We start from the raw sequence: 22,200 nt of genomic DNA, 5'->3' as shown, positions 1-22,200 counted from the left end.
ATCCCTTTGCCACACTTTGCTTCCCCCAGAACTGGCTTCGCTGGTGTGAAACTGAGTCCCTCGATATCCTATCCAAGAATGAACATCCTTACTCTCCCTGCTTAAAGCACCGGAGACAATATGGATTTGGTCATTTCTCCACCCCATAGGCCTCATTACCTAGTTCCTTCCCGAGTTCACCACACCTGTGTACAGTTCTGTCACCCTGTGTGCCCTTGTTCCTGTCACCTATCCGAAACCTACCCCTCTTCCTCGCCAGGTAGAAAGTACCAGAAAACTGCACCATGATCATCCTTCTGCCCATCACCAGCCACTGGATCTTCTCTGAAGAACTCGCAGCCTTTAGCACCCTTCCACCCCGTCCCACTGTTTTACACTTACGCCACATCCCTGACACGTGCTCGGCCGTGAATTGTTCACTGTTCTCTCCTATTTAAGTGTTTAAAAAAGTTTTTATTTAGCCCTGGCTGGTGTGGCTCAGTGGACTGAGCCTGCGAACCAGAAGATCGCGGTTTGATTCCCGTCAGGGCACATGCCTGGGTTGTAGGCCAGTTCCCTGCAGGGGATGCATGAGAGGCAAGCATACATTGCTATTTCTGTCCCTCTCTCCTTCCCTTCTGAAGATAAGTAAATAAAATAAATAAAAATTTTTAAAAAGAATTAAAAAAAAGTTTTTATTTAAAAAAGTGTAACCTTTAACATGCTAAACTTCACATTCTATGATTTGCTGTCACCTTGTCCTCTACCGCCTTCTCTCCTGACTTGGAGAGCACGCTGCAGCCACTTGTGTCTGCTCCCTCTGCGCCGTGCCCCAGGCCTCGGGTCCCCTCCTGAGCCCTTCTGGGATGGCATGGAGCCCATGCTGCTGCCCAATTCCAGGCCTAGGTGGCCCCCAGGAGCACCTGTGCCCTCTGGGGCTGCTGACGCTCGTTAGAGTAAGGCCCAAACAAAGCTGACTGGTCATCTGTCCCCGGGCCTCATCCCTTCCCCTGATGCCTGTCCTAACAGGCAGTCATCAGACTCCTTAGTTGAGGGCAGCACTGCCTACTGCAGAGAAGCCTGGGGCCACTGCATGCGAGCTGCCTGAAGTTTTCTCCTCTATTGCATCACTACTCCTAAATTTCCTTTTTCCTCTGCTTAGAGGCAAAAGAGTGTAGATGTCACCACTGGTGCTATTAATTCCACTCTCTCCCACACCGTGTTCCTACCACTCTCCCGTGTTTTCCTTCCATCGTTTTACCCTCCTCCATGGACCTTTCCACGGCCTGTAAAATCCCTCAGGTCTCAGGCTTCCCAAACCCCTCTCCCCATCCACGCATGGACTCTTAACATCCAACTGACAGTTCAGGGCCTCCGCCCTCTCAGGTCTCCCAACCTGGCTTAGGTCTCTGCTGTTTCCAGTTTCTCTGCAAAATCGCGGTTCATCTCCTGGCCATCAAGACCAATAGCCTTCCCTCAGCCTCAACGTGTCCTGCATGTACAGACAAGGTTAAATGTCCCTCCTGTGAGGACCTCTCCCCAGCCCTGTGTGCATGAGGCTCTCTCTTCCTGCCTCAGCTGCCGCCATAACCGCCACCCACATCCCCACGGCGGATGGGTCCTGCCTGCCCCATCTCTCTCCCCAACAGTCGACCCCCTGGAGGTGCAGCCAGAGAGGCGCCAGGTCTGAGCTGCAGGAGGATCTCTTGTGTGGACATGACCACCTTGTTCACGGGGGCTGCATAGCTTAAATATCTTTCTGCACAGGCCCCTAGCAGCTATTTTAGTCTCCTTTTAAATTTTTTATTTATTTTTAAAGGGAGGAGAAGGGAGGGAGATAAACATCAGTGTGTGAGAGAAACACTGACCCGTTGCCTCCCACACACCCACACCTGGGGAACTGGCCCACGACTCGGGCATGTGCCTTGACTGGGAATTGAACCGGTGACCCTTTGGTTCGCAGGCTGGTGCTCAATCCACTGAGCTACACCAGCCAGGGCTATTTTAGCTTCTTCAAAAAATTTTTTCAATCCCCAGTTGACGACATTTTTTTCATCTCTTTTTAGAAAGAAAAGGAAGGGAGAGTGCGAGGGCAGAGGGCAAAGGAAAGAGAGAAAGAGATTTTATATATATATCTACCTACCTACCCTGCCCCCCCCCTTTCTCTGTCTCAAAAAACATCGACTGGGTGCCTTCTCATACACATCCTGACCCAGGAGCAAACCCACAACCTTTTGGTGTACGGGACAACCCTCCAACAACCAACTGAGCCATGGGCATTTTAACTGCTTGTGACTTAACAGGCTGTTTTGGAATCATGGTAAGATCTCTGGCTTGCTAGTTTCCGTCAGTGCCTTCCCTGGGGTGGACTGGGGCTCCAAGCTTCCTTGCCCCAACTCCAAGAATCCTGATTTACCTCTTGAGCCACCCACAAGCCCAGGAGCTATACCCTGCTCTCTGTGCTTCCAAGAGAGTCCTGATGTCACTGCTAGTGGTGAATGGACCAGCTTTTGCTCTGTGTCCTTGGCCCCAGCTGGACTCTTATCAACCCTTCTGTTCTGAATAGTCTTATCCTTAACATTTCCCTCATCAGTTCGGGCAAATAATTTGGCTTTCCATGGTTTGACTCAAGAGTCTTTTATTTTGCTTTGCATTTTTGCATTTGGCAACTGCTTGTGCCTGGCTTTGACTACTGAGTATAAGCACCAAAGAGTCGTGGGATGATGGTATTCCAAGTGATATCCGTTGTGTTCCAGCCCCAGGTTGTCTGGTGCTTTCTCACCTCCCACGTGGTGCTATGCAAAGCTTCACAGTCTGGCAAGAGAGAGGAAAACTGGTTTTGGGTCAAGCGTATGACTGTCATTTTCATGTAGACCCCAGGGGTAACTCCATTTCCAATCACCTGAACATTCTGTACATGCCTTCAACTTTGTTTACCTAGCATCAAATGGATAGGTTTTTACCTTCTATCAAAAGGTTTTTACCTTTTTACCTTCCATCAAATGGAAGGTTTTTACCTTCTAAAACTAAAAACTAATTCCTTCTGTCCTTTCTTTTTTTAATTTTTTCTTTTAAAAATTTATTCTTATTTTTATTTATTTATCTTTAGAGGGGAAGGAAAGGAGAGAGGGAGAGAAGTATCCATGTGTGGTTGCCTCTCATGCATCTCCCACCAGGAACTAGCCTGCAACACAGGCATGTGCCCTGACTGGGAATCAAACCATGATCCTCTGGTTCGCAGGCCCATGCTCAATCCACTGAGCTACACCAGCCTGGGCTCCTTCTGTCCTTTCTTTATTGCTTACTGGGTGACCGTTCTCCTAAGTCTTTAGAATCAAACCTCGGCATCAACTTTGAAGTGGCCCACGTCTGTTGGGTTGTGGGAGTCTGCGGACTGCAGCTGGGGACCACCTGGTATGAGCTCGCCCTCCCTTTTCCAGGTCCGCCTTCCCCATACTGTCAGCCCTCGCCTTCTCCTAGCCCACAACTGCACAGCTATCTTAGTGGGCCTCTTCCCCCTTCTCTGCTTTCCTTGTATATGTACCGAGCGCCAGCATCGTTGACCCACAGACTGTACCTCAGCCTTTTAAGGTGCTTACTAGGGGGAAGCAGGCTTGGGAACAAACGAGGCTGTGTTAGCCCAACAGCTGGACTCAGGAAGGGGGGACAGGGAAAGAGGTCAGTACTCTCCTAGGTGCAAATAGGCTGCAGACAGGGAGCTAGGCTTGACCTGAGCCCAGAGAAAAGATGCGTCTGGCAAGGAGCATGAGTCCACGCAGGGTGGAAGGAAAGCGGATGTATGGGATCACATGGCTGGGGCACAGCAGGAAAACTGCATACTGGTGCCTGGAATGCTGGAGGTGGAGGGGCAGGTGGTGGCCAGGTCATAGCCAGCCTTGAAGGCCTGTGGATAGGTTTGGATGGATCCTGTAGGTGGGGGAGTTGCTGGCTTGTTAACAGGAGCACGGCAATGACACTTATATGCGGATAGCCACTGGGGACACAGTATGAAAACTGGACAAGACCCAGGAGACCTAGAGTAGGGAGCTCAGCCTGGATGCCACAGACAAGTCCAGGTGAGAGACAACAGGGGTCGGAGCTCAGAGGAGAGAACGGGCTGGAGGGGAAGGGGCAGGAGACAGATGCTAAAGAGGTGGGCTGGATGTCCCTGACATCTGATGGGACACCGAGGGGGAAGGAGAGGGAAGAGCTGAGAGCTGGCTGGGACTTCTAATTTGGGTGCCTGCAGAGATGGGGACGGAGAGCTTGTGATAGGAAAAGGAAGTCTGGGAAAAAGAGAATAAGGCATATTTTGGCAATGCTCGATTTGAGGTGCGCACGGCACACATGCAGTTGGGCAACAGGGCCTCTAAGTGCCATCAAGTAGAACTTTCTATGATGAGGGTGATGTTCTAGAGGTTGGTGCTGCCCATGGTAGCTAGTTGCCATGTAGCTGCTGTGCACCTGAAATGTGGCTAGGACTGCGGAGGAAGGAAGTACAGTCAATTCTTTCAGAGCTAAGCTGTGAAGAAAATGTGGGAGAAGGCAGTCGCTGGCAGGTAAAGAACTTCCCCTTCCTCAGCACACAGCTACAATCTTACTACTCACCTGCTCAGGGCCTGCAATCACGAAGGCCTGTCATTTGAGGTCCTGGAGTTCATCTTCATCTCCTGCGACCTCCCTTCACATGCCCTGTGGCCCACCCAAACCAACCCAAGCACACCACGCAACGAAAAGACCTGGGGAGGTGGGGAAATCACCAGAGAAAAGTCTGGAGTTTGAAGAAGGAACCAGCCAGACCTACCCAATCCCTCCCCCTGCACACACACACACACACACCCCCCACTTGAAAAAAAATGAATCATCAAACCTGTAATCAGAGACAGAAGACTTGTCAAGGTCACTTCAGGCTCGAGAATACTACTCTATTATTTATTACTCCCAATTCAGTGCCAGTCTAGAAGTGCTACATCCTGTCATGTTAATTCTCTAAATAGTATTGGATTGCACTCTGTGATTATCCTAAAAGCTTCCTTTATCAATTTTGAGGGGATATCTACCTTGTCCTTCAACATGCATTCCTTTCCCAATACTGAGATCTGAAAAGGCAGGCTGTCTATATTTTGACCAAGTGGCCAGTACTAGCAATGCAGAGGTTCTCAAACTTTGGGGAGCTGGCGAGGCAGGACAGGGCCTGGGCCAGTGTTTTCAGTGCCTTTTTGGGATGATTTGGACAGCCTCCCAAATTTAGGAACCAGTCTTCTGTCATGTTCCAGGGTGGGCATCCCATACCTCATAGCTCAAGGACTGTGAGGTCGGCTTTGACCCCCTCCAGGAGCCCCTGCGAGCCCCTCCTCTCTCTCACGTGGGAGTGCAAATTAGGATAATTTGGGTCGGGGGACATGTTTCAGGAAGCAGAATCAAAACCCTTCTATCCGGAACCTCCTGTATTCTCAGGGACAGTGTCATTCTCTAAACAAAGCTCAAACTCCTTTGACGGATCTACAAGGCCTGACTGATCCTACAGTCCAAGAAGATAGTGGGAAGCTGCTGGTAACATTTAGATCCAGGAGCTATGAGTTTCCAGGTCGTCTGAAAAGAGCAAAGTTCCAGCGATGTTCATGACATCTAATAAAGGGTGCAGTCTCTCAACACCTGCCCAGCAGACTGAGACCTCCGCCGAGGCTTTGTCCATCGCACAACTCCGGGAAGAAAGGCCGGCTGCTCTTCCAACCACAGACTTGTGCATGAGATTCCAACAAAACTCTGAGCATCCCCTTACCTGTCTGGCTGGAACATTTCCTTCTTCCCCGGCTCTTTTTGCTCTTTCTGCAGCCGGGCCCGTCGTCTCTTTTTGGCCAGGGTCTTTGAGGCCTCCTTTGCATTGGTGGTGTCTGCAGTAGGCTTTCCTGAGGATGCACCAGAGGAAAAGATCACAGGAAATAAACAGTGATTGCACTCACATGGGAGCTGCCACTTGAAAGTCCCTACCTAGTAGGGGATGGGAACTGCTACAGGACTGGCACAATTAGCCACTGAGCACAGATGCTGCAACGGGCAGCTGTAACCCTCACAGTGAAGGGCAGTGGGAAGACAGGGAGGAGAGACTTGGGTGGCTAGTAGGTACCACAGCAGCCACCACTGCTGCGCCCATCTTGAATTCGTTGCATCCCTCAGGGCAGCTCACAGGACTAAAGGAAGAGCCTCTCCGCTGGAAGTCCTGAAGCTACTAGCCCAGTGCAGCAGGAGATGCTCAGGAGACAGAGGGGACAGGACTCGGGGGCCATATGCAAACCTGAGAAAGCACAGGGTGTGCAGCTGCCTAAGGTAAAACCCCCTCCCCACTCTTTGTGCCAAACACGAGACTCCCACGTGGATTGTGGATCAGGCAGAGGACAAACCGGCCACGATAGCTGAGGCTGGGTTGGTGGCAGCGTGAAGACCCTACCTGTAATGCCCTCAGCTTGCCCTCCTGCAGCCCCCTGCTCTTCGGTGTCATGCTCATCCATTATGTCCTTCTCTGGGGCTTTGTCTCTGATTAGGCTGCTGGATCGCTGAGCCAGGCCCCCTCCCCAGTCCTTGTTGCTCTGCTCTTTCATCTTGGGTATTTCCTCCCCAGAAAAGGAGGATGAACGGTGTTTCACAATGGGCTCTGGCTCTGGCAGTTTCAGAAAGGACTTTTGGTATAATGTAGCACTGGTCCTGCAAAACCGAAAACATGCCAGAAGATAATGACTGCAGCTGACCACAGAACTCTGCAGCTGAGTTCCTGCAGCTGACCACGGAACTCTGTTCCTAAGACACTTGGTTCCAAAAAGTTGAATAATCTCATCCTTTCAGAGGAGCAAATGTAAGGCTTAGCATACACTCAGAAGTCCCTGGCACACTTATCATCCTAACAGGAACATCTGGTACCTGTAAGATGTCCCTGGTGACAGGGACAACATTCTAGGAAGCCCGTTTGGTAACACCATGTCCTAATTTCACTTCACTTGCATGACAACATAAAGATGGATTGCCAGGCATTTTCCCACCACTTCTTTTTAGATGGACACCAGAGATGGATCTGGCTTTAGGATGTAGCAGTAGATAAGCAAACTCCTTTTTCCTATTGTAGCAAAATACATGTACCATAAAATGTACCTCCTTAACCATTTTTTAAAAGATCTTATTTATTTTTCTTTAGAGGGGAAGGGAAGGAGAGAGGGAGAGAAATATCAATGTATGGTTGCCTCTCGTGCATCTCCTGCTGGGAACTGGCCTGCAACCCAGGCATGTGCCCTGACTAGGAATCAAACCGCGATCACTTAGTCTGCAGGCCCACACTCAATCCACTGAGCTACACCAGCCAGGGCCCTCCTTAACCATTTTTAAGTGCACAGTTCAGTGACACTAAGCACATTCACACTGTGGTGCAAACCATCACCGCCATCCTTCCACAGAGCTCTGACCCCATAAACACTAACTCCCCATCCTTCCTGCCTAGCTCCTGGCAGCCTGCTCCCCTCTGCTTTCTGTCTATGAGAATTTGACTGTTCCAGGTACCTCACAGAAAAGGAATCATATGGGATTTATCCTTTTGTATCTGGCTTATTTTACTCAGCATTAATGTTGTAACAGTTCCTGGTTCCTTTTTGTTTTAAGATTTTATTTATTTATTTTTAGAGAGGGGAAGGGAGAAAGAGAGGGAGAGAAACATCAGTGTGTGGTTGCCTTTCAAGCATCCCCCTTACTGGGGACCTGGCCCCACAACCCAGGCATGTGTCCTGACAGGGTATTGAACCAGCCACCCTGTGGGGTTTGTAGGCTGGTGCTCAATCCACTGTGCCACACCAGCCAGGGCCCTGGTTCCTTTTTTAAAAAAAAATTTTCACCTTTACTGAGATGTAATTGACATCTGGTTCCTCTTTAAATGCTGAGAAACAAAGTCAGTCAACAAGTGGGGAGAGGAGATGTCTTTCTGGAAGGTCTTCAGGTTTAAAAGAAGCCCTTTTGCTGCAAGGAAGATGTAAGGGGAGGACAAGCCTGTTTCTACCCAGGAAAACACTGTTTTGTTCAAATCCAGGAGCTTGTCTTATGTCTGGTGGAAGAAGGCCCATCCCAGGTGCGCTGAGCCAGCCCTGGCCCCTGGAGAATGCTGGGTGTTCATGACACAGGTAACCCATTAGATGCCAGTAGCAATCTCCACCCCCTACCCCAGGTGGTGACAACCAGAAATATCTCCAAACATTGTCAAATGACCCCTCAAGGGCAAGATCGCCCCCAGCTGAGAACTATTGAGGGGAGACATGTGTATAGCTCCCCCCCCTGCGCACACACCCCTTCTGATTATATAAAGCAGAGAGAGTATAACCACTGCTGTGGTTGAAGGGGCAGTATCCTAATCTCCAGTGACTCTGATGTGCAGCCATGGGCTTCCTTGAGAGCCTGAGCTGCAGTGGTATTTCCTAGGGCCCTGTATGTCTTAACAGACAGGGTCACACCGGATCCCTCTCTGCATGACTGCAGCTCAGACTTCCATTAACACCCATGGCCGAAAACTGGGTCCATGCTTCCTGGGTGCTGTCTACACACTGGCCACTCTGCTGGTGTGTAGACAAATTTGTGTACGTACTTGTGTATATGGGTGTCTTTTAGTTGTGAAAACACAGTATGACACAGGTACTACTATTAGGGTCACTTAACAGGTGAGGAAACCAGGCTAAGCAAGGCGAAGGCAGCCACAGAGCTGCGGCCTGAGCCCACGTCTCCCTGACTGCACTTCTCATGATGCAGCCCTATTCCACGCTGCGGTGGTAGCCAAGCCGCAGTTTGGGGAGGTCCCCTCAGGGATTCATTTTAGAACTGGCACAGAGTAAGCACCCAACAGCTACCTGTGTTAATTAAATATATGACCCAAAAAACCCTGAATTCTCCACGCAGATAAGAACGACCTTTCACAAAACCAGGAGGAGCTGTGCTGGGGGGAGACCGAGCCCTGCTCCGTCACCATGACAATGCTCCAGTGAGCACGGTTTTCCACTCAGCTGAAAAACCCTGCGTTTAGGTTCAAATCACCTGTACAAACATATGGCTGGAGATCTTTTGCTGAGCAATGCACTCCTTACACGTTGTTGTCCAGGGCAGTACTATTGACATAACTGCTAGCAGGGTGTCTCGAGAGACCAGGTCTGATGCCTTGTGAAGATCAAAAATGAGTCACCCACTCCCCGGAGTACTGTGTGCAGGCTGAGTGTGGCTCTGGTCTAACCGCACTGTGCAGCCAGGGAACACCAGAGAATTACTCTGGATTTGGGATTTGGAGAGAGGTGATGGAAGGAGCACCGTGTTACGGTGGATGATGCCGATGGAGATAAGTATTCCTACCTTGACACCTGAAATAAGAATTGCTGATATTAGAATCACTGACAACAAAGCCTTTTGCTCTTCTTCCTTGCCTTCCTCTTCGTCTCTGATCAGTGCTGGGCACCTTCGAGTACTGTCACTGGATCTGCCTGTGGCAAGCCACACCCCCGGGGGCCTGCAAGGTAGATGGCTGAGTACCCTTTCTACAGACGCAACTCTTACCATGAGGGGCCACAGGGCTGGACCGGAGGGAGTTAGGAGGTCAGAACTGGCTATAGGCCAAATCCATTGACAGCTCTCGAGCAGCAGAAAGCCAGCATCTGGATCCCAATATGACCCCTTGGATCTGGTTTAAATGGCTCACTCTCAGAACGGAATGGAACATGATGAAGCTACACCGTCCGTCAGTGAGCCTGGAGCCCGCGACGGGCAATATGCAGCAATACGATCCCAGGGAGCAAAGGCAGGGCCTGGATGGAGAGGTTCTGACAGCTCGGGTCGGCTCAGCCCCAAAGCAGCCTTGCTTCCACTCGCTTTAACAGAACAGTCACGTAGGTTCTCTTCACACCACACACTATTATTCTAAATAAAACTAGGCCAATTATCCACGAGCACACATCTAAAGACAATTTCTACCTGGAAAGTAAGGATGGCTATTTTGGAAAAGAACTCGAAACATTAAGAAGTCTATTTATAATCCCCTATCCCAACTCCTGCTTAATAAACAGGAAATTAAAGAAAACGCACGCACACCCTTCAAATTAGAGAACAGGCAACTCATCGATTTTTTTTTTTAACAGCGAGTGACCAAAGCACTGAAGAAAATCTTGTAAGTTTCCTATTTTATCTGCATATCTTTAGTTTCCTGCTCATCCTGTTTGCTCACTTCCCTACACATTAGCCCCTGCCAGGCACCCACTAAGCTTGGTTATCTTGAACCACGTGGTGTTGTGAGCCTCACAGCCCTCAAGGCCCTCTGGCCAGCCCCGCTCACACAAAGTTTCGCAAACTCATCCTCCTGACCATTTCCTAGAAATAAGTATGTTGGCTGATGAAAGAAATTAAATGCAAATTAGTCAAGGGGAACTCACTGTGCTTTCATAGAGTCTCGTTTTGAAGTACTTTCTCATCTATTTTTTTAAGTTTATTATTTTTATTCTATTTTTTAGATTTCATTAATTGTATTTTCAGAGAGGGGAATGGGGGCAGAAAGAGGGAGAGAAACATCAGTGTGTAGCTGCCTCTTTCACACCCCCAACTGGGGACCTGGCCTGCAACCCAGGCACGTGGCCTGACTGGAAATCGAATCAGGGACACTTTGGTTTGCAGGCTGGTGCTCAATCCACTGGGCCACACCAGCCAGGGCTCTTGTCTATTTGATAAGGAGAATAAAGATCTATTCAATTGCCATGAGAGCCCAGTGAGATAGGTAGGAAATCACTGTTAACCACATTTTAGATAAGGAAACCTAAGTCCTGAATGCTGAAGTGACCTTTCCCAAGAGATTTCAACAGATCACAGAGCCAGGGCTTGCACTCAAGTCACTGATGCCTCATCTTGCTTTGTAATACATATTCTACTTTAATTTTTAAAAGTTCAATACCCCTGGTGATTAAAAATCTAACAAAGGGGGCTTACGAGTTTTGCTGGGGTCATAGAGTTAGACTTTCCTGGTATGCAAACAAGAATCATGTGGCATTTTAAGGTTCCTGACTGCAGAAAACATGAACAAACACCTCTGTAAGCAGGGCAGCAAGAATAACTCTCAGGAGAGGGTTGTCGCGTTTCCAAACCTGAGCATACTGCAAAGCAAAACCCCAGAGAACTTCTTTTCTCCACAGCTTGGAATCTAGTTCCAGTTTATCCAAAGCCCCTTGACTCCAGGCACAGCGCACGTGCCGCATGGGAGGAGTCTGAGGCCTCATCAGCACAAGTCCGCCAATAGCCTTTCTTTTTTTAAGTTTTTTTTTTTTTTTAATTTGAGAGAGAGAAAGAAGAAGACAGAGAGGGGAAGACAGAGCGAGACACACAGACAGACAGGCAGACAGTCATATGAGAAAAACATTTTATCAGTTACCTTTCACACTGGGTTGGAGGTCTGGTTTCAACCAGGGACCAAACCCACAACCTAGGCACGTACCCTGACCAGGAATCAAACCTGTGCCTTTTCGGTTTATGGGACAACACTCCAATTGAGCCACGCCAGCCAGGGTTTGGCTGGCATTCCTTAAAATCTACGTTTATGGCCATAGCTTATTCCTTCTTAGAGAGGAAAAGAACGATTCTATACCAGACAAACCAGTGGATACCACCTCAACACAGTGATGAAGGTTTCCATCACCAAGAATGGAACCAACCACCTGACATGCTGGCCTCCTGATACAATGCACTGAGAAGGAGCTGACATCCCTCCAGTGGAATTCCTGCCAACTTTCAACTTTAAAGAAAAAGCACAGAAAATGGAAATGTAGAGAAGGATTCAGAGACTGGGACCCCTACTGTGGCACCTGACATCCCCACTGGGTTAAGGGGAGGAAGGGAGAATGCTGCCACTCACCGCTGATCCCCAGACAGAGTCGCATCTAGAGTGACAGCCCACCCCTACACGTCCAGTGGCACTTGGAGAGCCATGTTCTCGGCACATCACCTGCCAAAATGCTGCCTTTACCCCAAGTCCTGTCCTTATCAGTCTTAACACTGCTTTAACCTTCTTCTGTAAAGCTGGCAAGCAAAATACCCTTTCCCCTTTTTGGTAATACAAAAGCAGTATGTGACTTTTGTAGATAATTTCGAAAATACAAATACAAGCAAAAGAAACGGAGGGGGTGGATAAAAGACCTCACTGCCCCAAGAACCACAGACTGTATATACATATATACATTCGCTCATGTGGTCAGGCATATGCACATTAAATATCTATCGATCTTTTCAAAATAATTTATTACTCTTATGCCTGAAATCCATCTTAAGGAAATATTCATAAATATGGAAAATAGTGCACTTGATAAAATGAAACCACACTCCATATACCAGTTTGTAACAACATCCTGACCACCTTTCCATGCAATTACGTATTGTTCTTCATAGCTTTTTATGGCTGTATAGTACTCCATTATTTGGATGTGCCATAATTTGTTTAGCAATGCCCTACTGAGAATGCTTATGTTACCTTCCATTTTTCACTATTAAAACAAGGCTATCCTTGTAGCATTAAAAAATATAGCACGGAGCCTACTGAGAGCTTGCTTCCAAAAACTGAATTCTTTCTCTATAGAGAGGGCAAGCAACCCCTTGTTCATCTTAGTGAAATTTACAATGATGATGATGATGATGATGATGATGAAGCTTGCCAGCTACTATCCAGGCAGAGAACATGAGTCAGTATCCTGGAAAGAGAGGGAAGAATCTGAAAAAAATCCCAGTATGAACAGGCTTTTCTCTCTGTTAATGCCAGTGTCTCAAACTATCACCAGAGTAAGTGACATGTGAATGGAAGACTCAGAAATGAGACAAATACAGACCTTACAGACCATCTGAGAGAGTTAAGAGTTTACAAGAGAGCAATACCATAACCAAAGGCTGGCAATACAAGCACAGAAAGGATGCGATGCAAAGGATGCTTGAAAAATTAACAATCCAAGATGATACTCATTTAGCTATGCACTATGGAAGGCAGATACAGCAATAGCAGGAATTCAGTCTATACAAACCATCGTGATCTCTGCACAAAATAATAATAGTGGAAATGCCTCTAGCAGAAAGCAACAAATTAGAAATAAGAGTTGCTATCACCTTGAAATATTTTGAAAAAATTCCCAAGTGTTCATTCAATTTGTGTTTTATCCTACGTTCTCTGAGCCAAACTGATGCACCAAGCAAGTTTTATATGACTCTCTCTCTCTATGAAGAGTTTCTTATTTTCCCAAATTAAAATCCATTTCTCATCCTCTCTCAGTCCCACTGAAGACGTTTCCATTCTATCTGCAATTGAGTTACTTACTTACTGAGTCATTCTTGTCAGTATCAGTAAAATAAGTTAATGACTGAAGAAAGATACAGCTACAAAGCGTAAATCTGTTTTTCGGTTACACGGTTTTGCTGGTGAGTTCACCTAGTTGTTAATTTTTAAAAAGAGCTTCAGCCCTGGCTGGTGTGACTCAGTGGATTGAGCACCAGCCTGCGAACCAAAGGGTCACTGGTTCCATTACCAGTTTAGGGCACATGCCTGGGTTGCAGGCCAGGTAGGTCCCCAGTAGGAGGCATGTGAGAGGCAACCAACCACGCACTGATGTTTCTCTCCCTTTCTCCCTCCCTTGCCCTCTCTCTAAATGTCAATAAATAAAATCTTTAAAACAAATAAAAAAGGGCTTCACTATAAATCATACTGCTCATGGTGGCTGAGAAGTTATTATTGCCTCTTTTAATGAGACGGACCCAAGCAGAATGGAATAGCTTCACTCCAGATGCAGCTGAAGGAGAAAGGGCAATGCGAGAAAAACAGAAAGGGACTGATGGATCGAAAGAGGAAATGCTAAATGGATCATCTCAGTAAGCAAGAGCCCCATATTTACCAGGCAAGAAGACCCCTTAAGGGCCTATATCATTTATCCAGAAGATACTCAGAGAGACGAGGTGGTCAATCCAGCATTCCTCCTGCTCACCTCTCAGGGCCAGCCATGCCCCACCCTGCACAGAGCCCCCCCACCCCCGGCCAACTTCTTTAAACATACAACTGTGACAAAGGGGAAAGATACTTACCTGTCTGTCACGAGAGAAGATGACCTCCTAGAATTGCCCTTGGGAGAATCACCTATTATTATAAGGGACCCACTGCTCCCGTCGGAAAAAGAAATCGATGTTAGTGAATCCCACCTGATCTTCTCCATCTGTAGGGGACACAGAATAGGACACCATGACCCACAAGTACAATTTCTAAAACTACCCCAGATGGAAGCAACACACAACTTTCTTTCAAAAGGATCTGTCTGAAGTTGTAGTATATCTATGGTAGTGTATCTGCAATAGGAGTATCTGCAGAGAAGCACCATGAGGTCACCATAGTTAAGTGACTCGGTTAAACAAAAAATAAATTCAGCCCCCAAATGCAAAGATTTCCTTGTCCTTGTCATCTTGAGGACAGCAAACAGCAGCACCGTACTCTGGTCCTGAATACAGGAGTTAACAAAAGTAGGTTAAATGAACAGCCATCATTACCCACAAGATAAATCATAAGTAAGGATATGAAATAATGACAGTAAGACAAACAATTCAAATAAATAATTTCAATCATTAATAATTAATCATAATAGAAAAATAAAGCCTATCTTTCACAAACTCACAACTGCAAACCTACTTGTCCCCACCCCCATATATAGAAACTGGAAAGAGTACAAAGATCTACAATCACTACAAAAACTCACAGGTGCTTGCAACTGTAGTTATAACACCCAAGACAGTGAGCTGTGGACCATAACAGTGGACCCCGGGACCCCACCCACCCCTCTAGGTCTTCCTCCTGGCCTCCCTCTGCAGGAGGCTGGACACATGGGCCTCAGCGCTTGGTCCACAGCAGACCAGTAGAAGCCAAGGGTCTGAAACATTCACTTTTCATGTGAGAACCGCAGGGCCACACTGGATTTAAAAACTAAACGCCCGACAGTAAAGTGGCGGTTTGAAAATAAGTGCACACATCACTGGGTGTTCTCCCCTCAGCAGATGGAGCGCCCAACCCCTGTGTTCCTGAGTGTGGGTTGGTCTCAGTGACTTGCCACAGTGATGCGCCACATCTGGGTTATAAACATGTTACAGCTTCCCCAGTGCTCTCAGAACCTTTTGCTCTGCAGGAGGCCAGCTGCCATGTCAATCGGACACTCGAGTAGCTCCATGGAGAGGTCATACAGTAAGGGACTGAGGCCTCCTGCCAGCAGCCGTGTGAGTGAGCCGGCCTGGAAGAGCCCCAGCCAAGCCCTCGGATGGCTGCAGCCCTGGTCCCCATCGTGACCACATCCTCTTGAGCGGCTCTGAACCAGAAGCGCCCAACTAAGCCAGCATTGGTTTCTGACCCAAAGAACCAGTGAGGTGGTACACATTTGTTTTAAGCTGCTAAGGTCTGGAGTGATTTGTCACGTAACAAGTGACAGCTGCTGAAATTACAGTGTGTGTAATTCTAAATAGATGTACCTAATTGGGGGTATCTGCTCAACATCTGTTTTGCTGACCATGTCAGTGTGACAGAAAAAACGTTTCGAGGGCACTGTTGTGAATGAAGGTTAGCTTAGAACCTCAGTTCCGGTTGCCTGTAGAGGCAAGACTGGCCCAGAATCTGATGCCCTTAAAGAAGCAGAGAGAGGACATTCAGAACATTTCTTCTGACTTGTGTCCTCTGGAGGGCAGGCTGTAAGGAGGACAAGGTTTTGCACCAAGGCACTCAGATTTAGGAGGGTACGAAAAGTTAAATGACTTTCAGTGGAGAGGCGAAACATTCAACCCATTCTGCCCCTTGAGCAGTTCCTGGATGTCGACAGACGGGGGCCCAACGCAGGCCACGTGCAGGGGGCATCGTACTGTGAGGTAAGAAGTGTGTCTTGAGGGTGAGTGGTGGGTGTAAGCATACCTTAGAGGACTCTGCTCCTGCGGGGCCTGCTTTCCCACCGTCTCCTCCAACAGATGGCAGTGTAGTAGTCTCTTTATCCATGATCCAAGCGGGGGAAGACTTGTAGAGATATTGAAGAGGCTTGGTACCACTTATACGAGGACCAGTATGTAACACTAGAGTTAGAGTATAGCAGCCAGAGACACGGGGAGCACAGGCGGACAAAGCAGGATGAGCCAGGAGTTGGAAAGAACACATTTCTGTTAAAATGCGGCATGGGCAATCCACAGTCTCAAGACACCACTCAGACTTTTCTCATGTGCACAGCAGGGACTCCATGGTAAAAGACTCCCTCACCCAATGGTCAAGAGTCCAGCTCATTTCAGGAGTTCAAAATCTGGACTTTGGAGCCAGACAGACCTAACACCATCTAAGTGGATTACCTTGGGCAGATGACTTAATCTCTCTAAACGTTAACTTTCTTGTGTACAAAGACTTAACACAGCAGGCCTGACTACTGCCTCTTGAAAGGCCTGATTACAAAGTTGATCCTTGGTCTGCATCTGGGAACTTAGATTTCAGGAGGGTTCCCACCATAGTGTGGGAACCCTCTCACTGCACCTGAGCTGTTTGTACAAACAGCGTGACTTCTCCTGATTTCCTTCTGAGAGTTTAGAATTTGGGTATGTGCCTGGCAGCGGGGGCCTACGTGACAAGCCCCCAGTAAAAACCCTAGGCACATGTCACAGCTCATTGCTGGGAGAATGTGTCCCGTGTCACTATCCTGGGACAGGACTCTGGAAGCTCATACCTAGCCTTCCCCAGACTTTGTCCCATGTGCCTTTTCCCTTTGCGGATTTTACTCTATAGCCTTTCCCTGTGGTAAATCATAGCTCTGAGTTCTCCCAGAGAATCACTGACCCTCAGAGTGGTCTCGGGGACCTCCTGATACATCCCTACCTCCTGTCAACTTTTTATTTGTTTGACAGATAATTCACATACCATAACATTCACCCTTTTAAAAATCAGTGTTTTTTAGTATATTCACAGGGTTGCGCCACCATAACTACAGTATAATTCCAGGGCATTCTCAACACCCTCAAAAGAACCCCATCACCTATTAAGCATTCAGTCCACTCCCCTGCATTCCCTAGCAACTACTATTCCAGACATTTCACAGAAATGGAATCATACAATTGGTGGCATTTTGTGTTTGGCTTCTTTCATTGTTTTCAAAGTTCATCATGTACCACGAACCAGAAGTTCATTGCTTTTTATGGCTGAATAATAGTCCACTTTATGGCTCTTTCACAATTGTGTTCATTAATTCACCTGTTGATGAACTCTTGGATTTGTTCATACTCCATGGCTGTAATGAAAAATGCTGCTAAAAGCGTTCATGAACAAGTTTTGGTGTAAACATATGTTTCCAATTTCCTTGGCTCTATACATAAGAGTGGAATTGCTGGGTCATATTAACTGTGTGTTGAACTTTCTGAGGACTCGGCCAGACTGTTTTCTAAAGTGACTGCACCATTTTCATTCCCACCAGAAATTTCTCTCCATCCTCGCCAACACTTATTTTCCTTTTTCTCATTGAATTTTAGCCATACTACTAAAATGTGAAGTACTGTTTTATCATTTTTTTAAAGATCTTTTTTTAAATTTAATTTATTTATCTTTAGAGGGGAAGGGAAGGAGAGAGGGAGAGAAACATCAATGTATGGTTGCCTCTCATATGTCCCCTGCTGGGAACTGGCCTGCAACCCAGGCATGTGCCCTGACTGGGAATCGAACCGCGATCTTTTGGTTCGCAGGCCCACACTCAATCCACTGAGCTACACCAGCCAGGGCCTTGTTTTATCATTTTTAAAAAGTATTTTGTATTGACCGATTTTAGAGAGGGGGAGGGAGGAAGGGAGGAAGCAGGAGAATGGGGGAGACAGAGAGAGAGAGAGAGGGAGGGAGAGAGAGAGAGATTTGTTGCCCACTTATCTATACATTCACTGGGGGCTTCTTGTGTGTGCCCTGACCAGGGATCCAACCTGCAATCTTGGCGTGGTGAGATGATGCTCTAACCAATGGAGCTATTCAGCCAGGGCCTCATTGTGATTTTGATTACCATTTTCCTAATGACTAATTATGTTGAACAGCGTGTCATGGGCTTATTGGCCATTTGTATACCTTCCTTGCAGAAACAGCACAACTACTTGGAAACAACTGCAACTAGGTAGAGAACTACACGTCATTCATATGACATCTCACTGAATGCACTCTCTTGGGAACTGAGACCAGACCTACCCTAATGTGCAAACAGAGGATGCCATCCCTCGTTAACCTTGCCATGATGATATGACCCACTTGGGTCAAGGAGGGCCTTTGATGGTATAGCCCAGTGTTTCTCAGACTACAGTGCGCAGGTCTGCTGGGTCCTGAGAGTCTTCCTTCCTAACACGCTCCTAGGCGATGGTGATGCTGCAGGTGCACAGACCAGCCTGTGAGTGGCAAAGGCTCCAGACACTTGTTAAGCTCTCTTACTGTGCCAATTTATTGTGCTATTTCATGTAATTCTGATGAAAATTTGAAAAAAAATTTGTCTTATAAATGAGGAAACTGTGGCCTAGGAGGTTAAGTAAATTATCCAAAGTGGTTAAAAAGCAGTAAGTGGTAGAGCTGGCTACAGGATTCCAGAGACTGTGGTTTAAAGGCTCCTTTGCCAAGCCATCTCTTACTAAAAGCTCACTAACTGCCATAGCTCACGAAAATGATTTTTCCCTAATCCACACACCTGCAATGATAAACTAACTCAATCGCCTTTGTGACGTTTAAAAAAAAAGAAACAGCCCTGGCTGGGTGGCCCAGTGGATTGAGTGCTGGCCTGTGAACCAAAGGGTCCCTGGTTTGATTCCCAGTCAGGGCACAGGCTTGGGTTGCCAGCTAGATCCCCAGTAGAGGGTGCACAAGAGGCAACCACACACTGATGTATCTCTCCCTCCCTTCCTGTCTCACTAAAAAGAAATAAGTAAAATCTTAAAAAAAAAAAAAAAAGAAAGAAAGAAAAGAAACAGAGCAATAGCAAAACACTGGTAGGTAGAAAATGTTAGGAACAGTTAAAGACATTCCATGAAGCCAGCAAAAATGAAGCTAAATACAAACATTCCGAAATAACTCAGAGGCTGACCTATAGTGCCTCTGGTGGTTTCCTTTGCGTCACCGGCGTGGCCTCTTTTACCTGCTTTTGTGCACTGTAAACCGAACATGAGTGGACCCGTGCTTCTGGACTGGGTGGGTGGCAACAGTCGCGAAATGGGAAAGAGTGCCATGGGAGGCATGGGCATGCGATGAGCTGAGGAATGGAACGGGGTAAAAAGTTTAAAAAGCAAAATAAAACCAAAACAAAACGAAAAGTTTAAAACAACACAGAGCATGATGCAAATTAACGTTTGGGTGGTAGAAAGAACGGAGAAAAGAAAAATATTCTAGCACAGGATAGCTTCAGAGTCTGTCATAGTAAAACCAAATAAAACAAACGATATGTCATTTAGAGCGTGAAAGAGTGCGTTAATTATGTTGCGGTGCCAGCATTCATTCAATATGCTATTACAGTATTGCCTGTATCTCTGCAGGCCCACGTCCCATGCCATACGATGGACTCATTTACTCACCAAGTAGATCTAACATTGAAAAAAGGATTACTTCTACATAACGCTTGTTTTAGGGCCTCTGTAAAGAGATATTTCATAACACACTGATTTTGCTAATGTGTTCCTTTCATACCTTTTCCATGTAAATAAGGGCAAAATTAAAGAAGCACAAAAATGAAGATAGCTAAGTTGCTTAGCGGCTTTAATGGAAGCAATAATATTCACAATCCCAAATTCAGGGACTTCAATGTCATTCTGATGGTTCTGGAACGTATTATTATAAAGTAATGGATTAACTTCCACATTACTTTGTATTCTTTGGATACCCAGTAGCCAGTAAATAATTTTGGAATTAAAATTTTCAATTTATAATTCATGAGCAGATCATTTAGCTGCCAACAAAATAACAGACTGATATCTTTTCATATTAATCAATGCAAATATGAATTCAACATCAGTTTGTAAGCATGTGAACTCATGGAATACATTCCCTAATGGAATAGCTAGAGATATATAGTTAAAAGTATATAGATGTTTGCTTATCCAGCTCTTAATTCCAGGTTTCCAGTGCTTACCCCTGAACTACATCAGAGATCAGCCACACTGATACTTACAGGTCTCCGATACACATGACTGACCCCTGTGCTAGAGGTGCAAGGTCAATGCCGCTGAAAAACAACCAGGAAGAGGCACTGGCTTCTTCAAAGTCACAAACATCCTTCCGCTGGCCCTTTGGTGATGACTTGATGTGTTAAATATGCCACTGCCACCTGACTCTTGGTTGACGCTTTAAAATACACGTTTGATACATGGAGAGCTTCCCTGCCTTCCTTCACCTACATAGTCTGAAAGGTCTCAGTTCAGACTTTTAAGTGACCTATCTGAGCCTCTACTGAACTCTGGCAGTTTTAAGCCTATTCAGATTGTATGTAGCTTTGGCACTTGTTCTATAGAGGTCATCCTCCCTGGTCAAAGCAGAGTGCTGGAAAACGCCATCTATCCTCTTCCCCTTTTCAAGGGTTCATATTAGTTCTGAACTGTTGGGCAGGCCTGCAAACCACAGGCAGTAGCAGAGCCCTGGTTTTTTTTTCCCCACACATCTAAGTCTCCCACATACCTCTGCCTCACCAATTCTGCTGTTTCTGGCTAACCAATGATATCACATCAATAACTGGGCAGTTAACTTCTTGACTGGTCACATGTGCCCACTGGCCAATTAATTCCGGGGCAGGATAACTCCTGCACGCACTGCAGAAGATGAACAGTCTCTTTCAGGCAAGGAGAAAAACATTCACTCCTGTCTCTGCACAACTACGACCTGGCTCTAAAGGGTAATGGGACTTTCCAAAGCCCCATTAGTGAGGCCCTGGGGCTCTCACATTCACACCACAGGAGTAGGATGACAGGGGTATTTGCAGAAGGCTCAATGGGGGCTGTCACGAACATCGACAGTAAGGACATTAAGACGCTCACACTAGAAAGAAAAAAACTGGAGAGATCAGGTCTCTATATTCTCACTTGCCTCGGTGTGGGGAATACGATTTTGTCACGGCGGATGAAGATGGGCGCTTAGGCATTGAACTCCCCATCTGCTTTGGCAAATGCATTGCTGATGCTGGAAAGTTGTCACGTGCTGCAGAGAAACACATTGAAGATATTGGTACGCGCACCACTACAGACTGAGAAACACATACCCCAGTGCTCTTCCTGTCCTCATCCACATGCCTTCTAAGCCACTGTGACACAGCACACTGCTTCCAGCATCCTTCTAGCTACCTAGCCTATCTAGAAATGCCCAGACCCCAGCAGCCATCCATCTGTAGCACGTTTTCTTCTGCTTCTAAACTGTTCCTCTCTTTAATTTCATCCAACCTCACTCAATTGGTCAACTAAAGCCACGCTAATCCCACCAAGAAATCACTTATTTCCTTGTGTCCAGGGGCTTTTATTTGGTAGATTCAGACCACACGAAGTCAAAATGAACCTGAACTCAGAGACAAATCACCACCAGAAAATGTCTATGGCCTGAGCTGAAACCGGACTTTTTTCTGAAGGTTATCTACAGCTCAGGTTGGAGAGAGGAGTCATTGGTAGAGCAAGGAGCTCTAGTTAGAGCAGAACAACCTATAGTAGTTGGTTTCTTCCTCTTATCAAGAGATGGGGGTCACCGTGGACTTTTCTCAAATGTTATGATTGCTTATGCTTAGGATGTCAACAAGTGGTCCCAGGTTTGGCGTTCTTAATTTCCAGTTTTTCAGAATGGTTTCTGAAATGAAACCTGCACAGCAAATGGAGAGGTGCAGGCAGCACCCTGCCAGGCCATACTGGGTCTCAAGGCAAAGGGAAAGATGTGTGCCCTGGCTTGAAAGGGAGCAAGCTCACCAACGAGATTTCCAAAACCTACCCCTCTCCTCATGTTTTCCACGAAAGAACTGCCATGTTCCACTATGTCTTCTGACCAAAGGATGGGTCTTAGGAAATGTTTCCATTGAATTAAGCCAAAGTAAGATTACGATAAATTCTGTTTTGGTGTAAATAAAATATTTCAACTCAAAATTATTTGAGTTGTACTATACGTACTTTTCGATGTTTTGCAGCATTTCTACAACTGCTTTAATGTTCTGGGAAAAAACTAACTAT

The 22,200-nt window shown here is 46.7% G+C and overlaps 1 protein-coding gene across 1 annotated transcript in view; it reads right to left on the bottom strand.

Annotated features, from left to right (window-relative positions):
• MAP7D2 (MAP7 domain containing 2) overlaps positions 1-22,200 on the bottom strand; it is an 88,493-nt gene that overhangs the window by 11,977 nt on the left and 54,316 nt on the right. Inside the window, exons 6-10 of the mRNA XM_053655757.1 lie at positions 21,083-21,193; positions 15,938-16,092; positions 14,083-14,210; positions 6,428-6,681; positions 5,762-5,888 (exon numbers count right to left, since the gene is read on the bottom strand). Coding sequence (XP_053511732.1) covers positions 5,762-5,888; positions 6,428-6,681; positions 14,083-14,210; positions 15,938-16,092; positions 21,083-21,193 — 775 coding nt within the window. The remainder of the gene's footprint in view (positions 1-5,761; positions 5,889-6,427; positions 6,682-14,082; positions 14,211-15,937; positions 16,093-21,082; positions 21,194-22,200) is intronic.

This window comes from Artibeus jamaicensis, unplaced genomic scaffold, assembly GCF_021234435.1.
Source record: "Artibeus jamaicensis isolate MK-2021 breed Jamaican fruit bat unplaced genomic scaffold, CSHL_Jam_final scaffold_1283, whole genome shotgun sequence".
Taxonomy (NCBI): Eukaryota; Metazoa; Chordata; class Mammalia; order Chiroptera; family Phyllostomidae; genus Artibeus; species Artibeus jamaicensis.
Note: the sequence above shows the minus strand (reverse complement) of the source record. Positions and strands in the feature narration are given on the sequence as shown.